Source organism: Lycium ferocissimum, chromosome 7, assembly GCF_029784015.1.
Source record: "Lycium ferocissimum isolate CSIRO_LF1 chromosome 7, AGI_CSIRO_Lferr_CH_V1, whole genome shotgun sequence".
NCBI classification, from domain to species: Eukaryota; Viridiplantae; Streptophyta; class Magnoliopsida; order Solanales; family Solanaceae; genus Lycium; species Lycium ferocissimum.
Genome location: NC_081348.1, coordinates 54,054,331 through 54,065,549, shown reverse-complemented (window position 1 = coordinate 54,065,549; position 11,219 = coordinate 54,054,331). Strand labels below are relative to the sequence as shown.

General features: G+C 32.9%; 1 protein-coding gene across 1 annotated transcript; it reads left to right on the top strand.

Moving 5' to 3' along the window:
- The first annotated feature begins 4,219 nt into the window (after nucleotides 1-4,219).
- LOC132062335 (uncharacterized) lies at nucleotides 4,220-5,099 on the top strand. The gene is made up of 3 exons (XM_059454921.1): nucleotides 4,220-4,325; nucleotides 4,418-4,652; nucleotides 4,732-5,099. The coding sequence occupies exons 2-3, from the start codon at nucleotides 4,544-4,546 to the stop codon at nucleotides 5,097-5,099; spliced, it is 477 nt and encodes a 158-aa protein (XP_059310904.1). The 5' UTR covers nucleotides 4,220-4,325; nucleotides 4,418-4,543.
- The last annotated feature ends 6,120 nt before the right edge of the window (nucleotides 5,100-11,219 follow it).

Sequence of the window (11,219 nt, the reverse complement as noted above, 5' to 3'; positions counted from 1 at the left end):
TGTTCGTCTAGGAGACTAACCAGAATACTTCAAGTCAAACACGAAGTGTATGTAACGCCCTAAAAGTTTGTGTTCTTTGCAATTGGAAGGGAAGAAAATCTTCATTGGGGGCTAGGAGGTATAGGACCAGCTGCAACTGACTTTGTTTTTATACAATATTTATACATTATATATCGTATATATAATGTATAATAGTGTATAAGGATGTATATATAAAGTTACAAAAGAAGGTTAGCAACTTATATGTAGTTATACATTATATATACATTATTTATACACTGCAAGTTGAGTTGGTTTTGTGTGTTTATACATGATTATACTAAGCATATACATTATATATACAGAGTCTATGTTTTGTTTATATATAGCTATACAAAACAGATACAGTATCTATACCACGATGATACACTTGACTATATCCGCTGCAAACTAAATGTGTGGGCCGTATATATACATTATTTATACACCGATGATACAATGAGTTACATTAACTGCAAACTAGATGTATGGGTTGTATATATGAGTTATTTCCCCTATTTTTTTTCACACTACATAATCATAATAAGAAACCCATAAGAAGGACTACAGTTACCACATTGGGCCCATGCTAAGCACAGGCTTCACCTTACCTAATACTATATATACATGCCCATATTGTAATTAAGAATCTGTTGATGAACTTTTAATATATTTAGTGAAGCATTGAGGAATTAGATTGAATTTTTTTAGCATAAGCGTAACGGACATTGAAGAACGTTGGGCAAAAACTTATCTGCACCAGGTCTTTACACTAAGTCAATACATGCATTTCACGTCTTTAATTTTTTTTTTTTTTTTTTTTACTTAAACATGATTAATTAACGTACATTTTTACTTCATTAAATAATTTAACAATGAGAAGTTGCATCAAATGATCAATTTGATGTAAACGCCCAACGTGGATAAATTTTTACCGTAACATTATTGATTCGTTATTCAAATATTGTTGGTTTATTAATTTTGCCGCAAGGAGGCATGAATTGTAAAGTACCAGAACACTTTACACTAGTGTAATGTGTCTAATATATGAGGTAATCTACAACTCCTGCCTCATTGTCAAACTTAGCTCAGGAACTTTGAAACAGTAACTTATTCCCCGTGGTTAACACACACTACCTCATTGTGTCTAAGTTATGAGATATTCTACAACTCTCTACCTAATAGGCAAAACTTAGCTCAGGGACTATAAAGTCATTATTCTCCATGAGCAACACTTAATACTACCTCATTGTGGTTAACTTTGGAGATACTCTATAACTCTTCCTCATAAAAATAAATCAGGACAGCCACAATATTGTTATTCTAAACACTAAATCCTATATTATAAAAGCTAAACGTTAAAACTTAAACCACAAATACAGGATCCTAAACTTTTAGGTAATCTCTTAGACCTTTATCGCAATAAATAAAATATAAAAACGATTAAAAAAAAGATAGAGAACGTACATTAAGGCCTCATTTGTTTGCACTTAATGAAGGTCTGAATCTTAATCATTCAGATTCAGCCCATTAAGTGCATTTGTTTTTAAGGTCTGAATTTTAATTATTCGATTCGACCATTAAGTGCATTTGTTTTATTTCCTTATAAAACCTCTTAATGGATCTGAATAGGTCTGAACAAATCAGATCCATAAAAGAGTCTTATTCCATTCAGACTCATTAAATCATGCACGCTATTAACAAAATACGGCTTCTTTCTCTAGCAAAATATCCACGCCTCCCTCTCTGCTTCTTCAACCAAAATACTATTTTTTTTCCCCTCTTGAACTGGTAAGTTTTCATAATCTTTACAAGTATTTTTTCTAATATCTTTTATATTCACAATATTTTCGGATGTATTGATGTTTTTCAACCTGCTACTGGATGGAAAAGTTTATTTTATGAACTGGGGCAGTACTCATTAAGCCTTCCCTTCTTTCTCCCAATGCTGCAATTATTATTTACAGAATCCCCAATTTCTCCTTTGACATAATTGATTCTCTTTCCTTGGTTTTCGTATTTACATAGTCAGCTTTACTAGATTGTGAGGCTTCCCCATTTTTCATCTTTGTGTGGTCAGCTTTATTGAATTTTGTTGTGTTTAAGTCTACTCTAACTAGGTCTTTCTCTGAGGTAGGCCCATCTAACTCTTTCTCTAGCAAAACCATTCCTATTGCTCGTGGAAGGGTGATCTCCTTCCAGGGATGTTTTAGTTTTTTCAGGAGATTAGTACCGTGTTTGAATTATAATTTTTAGTCATAGTTGAGATTAGTACCATGATAGAAATTATAATTTTTCGTCATAGAAATTATAATTTGAGATTAGTACCGTGATAGAAATTACAATTTTTAGTCATAGTTGAGATTAGTACCGTGTTGAATTATAATTTTTTATTAGATCAATTTGTTTAGTCATTGTTGGTGTTTGGTTACTCCTTGTCAAAAACTTGATGTTTGGCTACTGGATGGAAAAGTTGATCTTATGAACTGAGCAATACATGAGACAACTGGTGTATGCTATCTTCTCCTTTATAAGACTCTATTATATTGTTAATTATTATTGAAGATCATTTGGAAAATATATGATAGTAAATTATGGTTGCGTCGTTCATTTGTTATATTTATTATTTTTCAATATTTCGGCTATGGAACAATCTAGTGAAAATTCAAGAGTGAGTTGGAAAGATATGGATGTAGTAAGACATTTTTAGAAAATTGTATTCAAGAAGTATCCTTAAATGGGAGACTTGGAAGTAGTTTGAAGCGGACTCATGGAACAAGGTTAAACTAGCTACGGAGACTTGTCATCGCTTTAGCGTTCCCCAAAAAGAAAATGAAGAATTATTATGATTATACGAAAGAAAAATATCAAGCTTGGTTATGTAACTAAAAAGATCGGCAATATTTATGATCCAACAACCAATACCTTTCGGATGTCTAATAGTGAGTGGGATGAGTACATAAAGGTTAGTCCATTATTTGATAATTTTTTCTTTATTTTGCTTTAAAGAAGAAGGTTTAATTAAAAGTATGATATCTTATATTTGAATATAGGCTCGTCCAAAAAAGCAAAGACGTTGAGGAATTCACCTACCCTTTTCCTCGGACACTCGTGCACAAAACTTTTTGAGGGTTCTACTGCAACAGGAATTCATGGTTGGAGTCCAAGTTGTACCTATCCTCGACCTGGTGTCTCTTCTGCGTCTACTCCTATAGATATTGATACGATTGATGGAGCTGAAGATCTATTTGGTGACAAAAATGATGAAGCTCCTAAAGATTCTCCATCCCAATCTTCATTTTCTGTTGAAAAGAAAGCTTCGGGAAAGAAGAGAAAACTCTCATCATCTCATTTGGAAATTGATGAGAAGATAGAGTACTGCATTGGAGTTATTGATTAAAAAAAGTAGTGGACACGAAGTCAAAGAATGTATGGACAAATTACAAGGACTTGGCCGAAAAGATCCATTATACGGACAACTATTGCTATAATTTGTGAGAGTGAGAGCTACAGGAAAGCATGGATGAAACTAGAGGATGACAAGTTAGAGAATTGGGTTAAGCTCTTGGGAAACAAAAGGGACTTCTTTAACTTTGCTAATTAGCTAAAATATGCATTAGGCGTTGATAATGTGAAACCTTCTTTATTATTTTTCTACTAGTATCTATTATGCTTATTGAACCTTTTCGGTATTATATGATGTTGGAACCATTTTGGTTAGTGATATATTTTTAAATGCCTTTTTTTGGGTTATGCTTGAGAATTATGGATAATTTGTCGTTATGTAACTTTTATGTTGACCAATATATAACATGTTATGCTTATTATCGTGTATTGTACATTTTCTAGGTTAAAATAGTTTAGACATGGACACTGAAGATCAGATATTATGGTTGATGAGCTTATATTGGTGTAGAAAACGTCTTAGACTCAAGAATGTTCAAAGAAATAAAGATTTAACATCATCTTTATCGGACGCAAGTTACACATTGGAATTATTATACGCTCTAGTCGACAATGCTTAGAGTTGATACGCATGTCTCGTGATGCATATGTGCGGTTGTGTCAAAATTTTAGACATAATGGATGGCTCACAGATAGTAAATATGTATCTGTAGAAGAAAAGATAGCAATATTTTTGTGGTTATCAAGAGGAGATTCCAACATTCTTCGCAAACGATTCACAAATATTTTCACGAGGTTCTTGAAGCGATGATGAAGTTTGCAAAAGAGATGATATCATCTACAACATCCGATCCAAATCTAGATATTCCGGTGCTCATAAAAGGCTACGTAAAATTTTTAAGGTACTTTTGTTATACTACTATTGTATAATTTTATACAAACATTTCTCATAATTTTTAATATATATATATATATATATATATATTATTTGTAGGGAGCAATCGGTGCACTTGATGGGACATTAGTACATGCCATTGTTCCCGCTAATCAACAAATTGTTTACAGAGGAAGAGGAAAGGGTAAATGTTATCAGAATGTATTAGGTATATGTGATTTTAACATGGTCTTCACTTATGTTTATGCTGGATGGGAAGGAGTAGCGCGTGATGCACGAGTTCTTACAGAGATTGTATCTAATCCAGAAAATGGCTTTCCATTTCCTCCTTCTAGTAAGCGATGTAACTTCAAATATTATGAAACAATACTTTCTCTTTATTATGACCATTTAACCTTTTATTTTAATGGCAGATAAGTACTATCTATGTGATGCGGCATATCCAAACACTCGAGGATTTCTAGCACCGTACCGTAATGTTCGATATTGGTTAGGAGATTATCAGCGTAGGAGGGCCATAAATAAGGAGGAAAAGTTTAATCATGCTCATGCACAACTCAGAAATGTTATTGAACGTGCTTATGGAGTTCTAAAAGCAAGATTTCCGATATTGGATAAGATGCCTCCATATTCTATTGATGTCCAGAGAGATGTTGTTGTTGCATGTTTTGCAGTTCATAATTTTATCAGGAAGGAGCGTATAAATGATGAACTGTTTAATCAATACGATTCACCTCAATTAATATTTGACGAGGAAGAAGGAGAACAGAAGAAGTGTTAGATGAAACAAGTGGACCCGAGTTGGACGGTGAAGATTCGCAGATAATGCACAATATGCGTGAACAACTTGCACTTCAACTAATGCAAAGAAGAGGAAATACTTGAGAGTTTTATATTTTCATTATTTGAAATACTTCTAGTGTTTGAACCTTAGAATTTGATCTGATGTAGTTAATTATTTGAATTATCTTATACTTGAGCGTTTGAAATGGAACGAGATTATGTTTAGCTGAATGATTTTTTTTGCTAACAAATTAACGTTGAATTCTGGAAAAAAAAAATCATGTTACCTTGTTACAGTAGTATTTTTTTATGTTGATATATAAACTTTAGTTTGCATTTCAGATAATTTAAATTTTTTATCAAATATAATATTCAAATATTATTTTCTATCAACAATATAAATTTATTATGCTGAAATGAGATTTTTATAAAAAAAAAATTTGATATAGTATAATTTCACATGCACATTCAGATATTGAAAACAAAACAATTTTTAATCATTCAATTATTCGGATCTAAAGACCACATCTTAATTTTCGGATGTGCATTCGGATCCAGACATCCGGATCTTAATACACATCTTAATATTCAGAGGTTTATTCAGATTCAGACGTCTTAATCTTATTGGAAACAAATGAGGCCTAAGATACACCATCTTGTAATAAATTATTTACGCAATCTCTCAAACTTTAATCATCACAACTATTCTTGGATCATTAACACATGTCATATTAACAAAGAAAAAATGCACCAGGTAACAACATTAAACAAAAAAAATTCATGACTTAAAGGCAAAATTACATACAAAATCAAACACGTTAGTCCTGATAATTTACTATAAAATGCTACCCCATAGGCAAGTTTTGCTACTAAAAATGCATCAGGCAAGGGTAAATGTCTTGGGATCTTTACCAAAATAACCTGGCATTTTTTCCCCAGCAGCCTATATATATATATATATATATATATATATATATATATATATATATATATATATAGGAGAGAGAGAGAGAGAGAGAGAGAGAATATACACTAGTTAGACTCGATTATACATATATTATACATGAATTATACATATATTATATATGCCCGATTATTTTTAATTTAAAACGGATTAGGCGGGTGGTTGTTTAGCTAAACTCTTCAATTGTATTTCGTCATATGAAGAAATGGATTGAAAGACATTCCTTAAATAAAAATTTAAAAATGTGGTCAAAACTTCAAAATCACTCTTTATGATATCACTATTCCGCAATTTATTCGTAAAAATACCAACAAAATAAGTACTAGGTCGAAGAAGAATTGAACATTTCATCTTGGAAACTAATGAAGGAGAAGGTAGGATTAACTTAACATATGCAGATATTCCTTAAAAAATGTTCAACTATATGTGTGTGTGTTGTGTATACATGTCGAGGAGATAATAGATGTGATGTCTACATATATACTACAAACAGGAGGTCATTATAAAAATTATATAGACAGAAGACACCATTTGAGATTAAGAATAAATTGTCTCATTTGCGAGTTTATTACATCAAAGTGCACAAGTGTGCAATGCCATTCATTTGTTATTTCGGAAACATAAACAAATTGTAATTGATGAATGAAAAAGATAAGAATCTTAACAATTAAAAGTTTAATAATCACATTATCAAATTTACATATAATTTTTTCATCGCTTAATTAGTAGAATTGATATTTCCTTATTTGATTATTTTCATATTCTACGTCTTAAATTTGTTGCAATTTTGTTAGACGCTAAATTGGTATTTAATTTGTACTATTAACATTTCTTCTAAGATTGTTTTCATACCGGTGTTTTTACGTCCCAATTCCTTTAGTTAATATAATAAATCGAAAAAAATAATATATATATCAAGGAAAACATTTGTGAAGTAGCTAAAAATAACAGAGATTACTACAATTCATCTAACTACAATCCATATAACTAACTAGGTAAGTGCATCCTTTGAGGATCCAGGATTTCGTTTAGACAAGAATGATATAGTGGATTTTTATACTTTTCTGAACATGAAAATCAAGAAAGTTAAAAGAGGAAATTGCCAAAAGAGTTGCTCAAAGTTCAACAAAGGAAGGCGAAAATATCTATTTTATTAGTTTCCTATATTTCCCTTTTCTATTAATGAAAAAGTTTATCTTTTTGTTACAAAATTAAGAATGTTGTTTTTCCTATTTTCATTTGTCTTTCTTTTAACATAGTTAGTTATCATTTTCTCTTGAAAAAAGAAATAACTTCCATACATATATTTAAATTTCAATTGAATAAGCTCTCCTTAGAACGAAGAAAGAAAAAGGAAATTTTAACGTTTTTAGTTAGCCTGCTAAAAGAATTTCACTTGTTAAGCCGTAATAAATTTTTGTCAGCATCAATAAATACAATGATTATATACTTATACGGTAATTATACTTTTTATATTATCTAAATTTATATAATAAAAATTATTTTAATTTCTTATTGTAAACTTTGTGAATTACTGTGTAGAATAAAAATCTCAAAAAAGAAAAACAAATTTTAGGGCGAAGAACTTATAAGAAGGTTAAGACTTGTATAATGCACATATTTAGGTTCTTCTGTGAAGTGACAATGATGGAATATCAAGATTTCGATCCTTGATAATTTTTGAAATTGAAGGATTTATTAATCAAACAACTTGTCCCAACACACCTCAACAAAATGAAGTTGCAGAGTTAAAAAATGAACATTTGTTGAAAATTATCCGTGATATATTAATTGAAGCTTGAAAGCCATTGTCTTATTGGGGAAACCCTTACTTCTACAGTATATTCAATTAATCGTACTCCCACAAGTTCTATTGATTTTAAAGCACCTTTTCTTTTTGGTTAGTTTTAAAAATAATGATATTTTTCTACATTTTATAACAATTTAATTTTAAGAAATTTATTTTACCCTTAATGAGAAGGTTTATAGCTACACAAGTTAGACGAAATGTTTTAAAAGTATTCTTTTCATTCGTAGTAGGCGTTTGGACATGAACTTAAAATCATTGATTTGAAGTTGAATTGTGTTTGGACAAACAGTTTAAATTTTAAAAGTTGTAATTTTTATCATAAACATGAAAACTAATTTTTTTAAAAGAAATATATAAACTTTCTCAAAGATAGGTTGAGCAGGTGTGGTTGTTTGGAGAAGGAGCCGATTTTTGGGCTTGGAGAGGGAAATGGTGGCTTTATGGAAGAATTACATTTTGAATAAAAAAGGGCAATTCGCGAATTGCCCTTCTTTTTGGTCTTTAAATTTTGTCCCTCATATTTGAAATCTTTAAATTTTGCCCTTGAAGTTAAAACTCGTGGTTCCAAATAACCCCGATACAAAATTTTAAAAAAAAAATTCGCAAGCGAAATTTAAATTTCGCTATGCCCCCACCGCATACACTTGTGAAGAAATTACCAAAGTTATGCGGACCAGTGCATACTTATGCCTTATGGGCGGACTTGGCATAAGTATGCGGTCCGGCATAACTTCGGTACCTCACAAGTTTATGCCGGTCCGTATAAAAGTTTGCCCATTAAAAGTATGCCCCACGGCATAAACTTGTTATGAAATTACCAAAGTTATGCGGACCCGACATACTTATGCAAATCGCCCATAAGGCATGAGTATGTCGGGTCCGCATAAATTTGGTACCTCATCAATGTATGCCGGGGTCCCGCATGCACGCGACCCAACCTTGCCTTGCAATTTTTTTTTTTTTTTTTTTTTTTAATTTATGCTTGAGCGGGGGGTTCAAACCTCGTAACCTCATGATTTATGCGTGAACGCTCGCAGTTGCAATATGAAGGGCAACAATTAAAGACCATTAATACTGAGGCATAATTTAAAGACCACAAATATGAGGGGCAAAATTTAAAGACCACCCCAAAGGCAATCCGCGCAAAAAAATGAATAAAATATGGGGAAAAGGGCCCGATTTTACCCTCTACTATTGGAAATAGTCCACATTTACCCCCCGTTATACTTTCGGCACAAATATGCCCCTACCGTTACCTAAGTAGCAATATTTGCCCCTATTTTTAACTAAGCTCCATGCTGGCCATTAAAATTTCACATGGCCTGACATTTGGATGAGATGACATGCCACCTCACCACCCTCTCCCCTCTTCATTTCTTTCTTCTACCTCCAACCAAAACCACCTCCAACCACCATTGAAGCCACACAATTTCTGCAAATCAGATTTCTTCTTCCCATTGTTGGGAGCAGCCGCTAACTACCCTCAAACACCGAAAAATCGCCGCAACCACAGCACCGCCGGCGACCACACCACCAAAACAACCTTAACTCCAGCAAACCCATCTTCACAACCACCACATGCCACCGCCCCGTCTCTCTCTCTCTCTCTCCTTTCGATACACCACACCACCGCCTCGCAAGACCGCCACCCCAAGACAACCAAAGAACATTTTTCTCTCTCTCTTCCATCTCAACCCAACGCCAAACACCACCCATCTCCGCCACCGTCCTCTTTCTACTCCCTTATCCTCACGAGCTCCCACTCCGGCGAACTCACAACACCGAGAACACACACACCCGACGCCACCCTTTGCCTCTACCACACCACCGCTTCGCCACCAAACTCCCTCACTGTCACTACCACTGCTGCGCAACACTGTTTTCCGACGGTGAGAAATTGGGTGTTTTGCAAAATGGGTTTGCATTTTGGAGAAATTGTGTGGCTTCAATGGTGGTTGGAGGTGGCTTTGGTTGGAGGTAGAAGAAAGAAATTGAGAGGGGATATGGGTCGGGTTAAATTAAAAGGGTGTGGGACTTTATTTCCCACCGTGGCTTTTTAAAAATATTATAATTGCCACGGTGGACTGGTGTTAAAAATAGGGACAAATATTGCTACTTAGGTAACGGTAGAGGCAAATTTGTGCCGAAAGTATAACGGGGGTAAATGTGGACTATTTTCAATAGTAGAGGGGTAAATCAGGCCCTTTGCCCTAAAATATGGGTTGGTAAAGTGGGGAATAAAGTAGACTTGAGTAATTATTTTTGGAATAAATATCGATCTTTTTTCGCATAATTTAAAAGTAACTATTACAATAAGAATTGGGTAAACTGCATATTAAAGAACTACACTTAAGGGATCTGATTGTAATTAATGAAACTTTTGTCCTCTTTCCCAAGATCAAGTTTTCCACAACTGTGTGTTGCACCAATTGCACCAGGTACAACCACCCGAAGCATTAGCTCATCTCTCATAATATAGCTCCCAAATTCATATTGCAATAACACTAAACCCTATATTGTAAAAACTAAATATTAAAACTTAAACCATGAATACATGACCCTAAATTTTTAGGTAATCTCTTGGGCCTTTATCGCCATAGGTAAAACACAAATAACGTTTAAGAAAAAAAAGAATGTACATTAATATACACCATCTTGTAATCAACTATTCATGTAATCTCTCAAACTTTAATCATCCCAAATATTCTTGGATCACTAACACATGTCATATAAACAAAGAAAAAAAAGACCCAACTAAAAATTATTAAACAAAGGAAACTCATGACTTAAAGGCAAATTACATGCAATATTGAACAATTGATCCTAATAATTTACTATAAACTGTTGCCCAATAGTCAAGTCTTGCTACTAAAAATGCATCAGGCAAGGGTAAAATGACTTGGGATCTTTACCCAAATAACTGGTCAGATTCAATGTTTATTTTTTTAGCTGATATACATAGATTATAGACTAAACAATTATACAGATATTATACATGAATAATGCATTTAATTATAAATCCACTGGCTATTTTTAATTTAAACGAATTGGGTGTGTGGTTGTTTAGCTAAATTCTTCAATGTCTTTCATCCTATGAAAGAATGAATTGGAAGTTAATTTTTACGTAAATTAAAAAATTGGGTAAAATTTCAAGATCACTCTTTATGATATCACTATTCCGCAATTTATTCGTAAAACTCCCAACAAAAAAGTGCTGATCGAAGAAGCATGGGACTTCATCTTGGCAACTAATGATGGAGAAGGTCGGATCAACTTAACATATGCATGTATTCCTTACAAAAATGTTCAACTATGTGTGAGTGAGTATTGTGAACATATGTTGA

What these genes read in the sequence shown, in the direction of transcription:
- LOC132062335 (XM_059454921.1), top strand. Translation starts at nt 4,544, where the DNA reads ATGGTCTTCACTTATGTTTATGCTGGATGGGAAGGAGTAGCGCGTGAT. An exon ending in CTTTCCATTTCCTCCTTCTA is followed by an intron (nt 4,653 to 4,731) that starts GTAAGCGATGTA and finishes TTTTAATGGCAG; the next exon opens with ATAAGTACTATCTATGTGAT.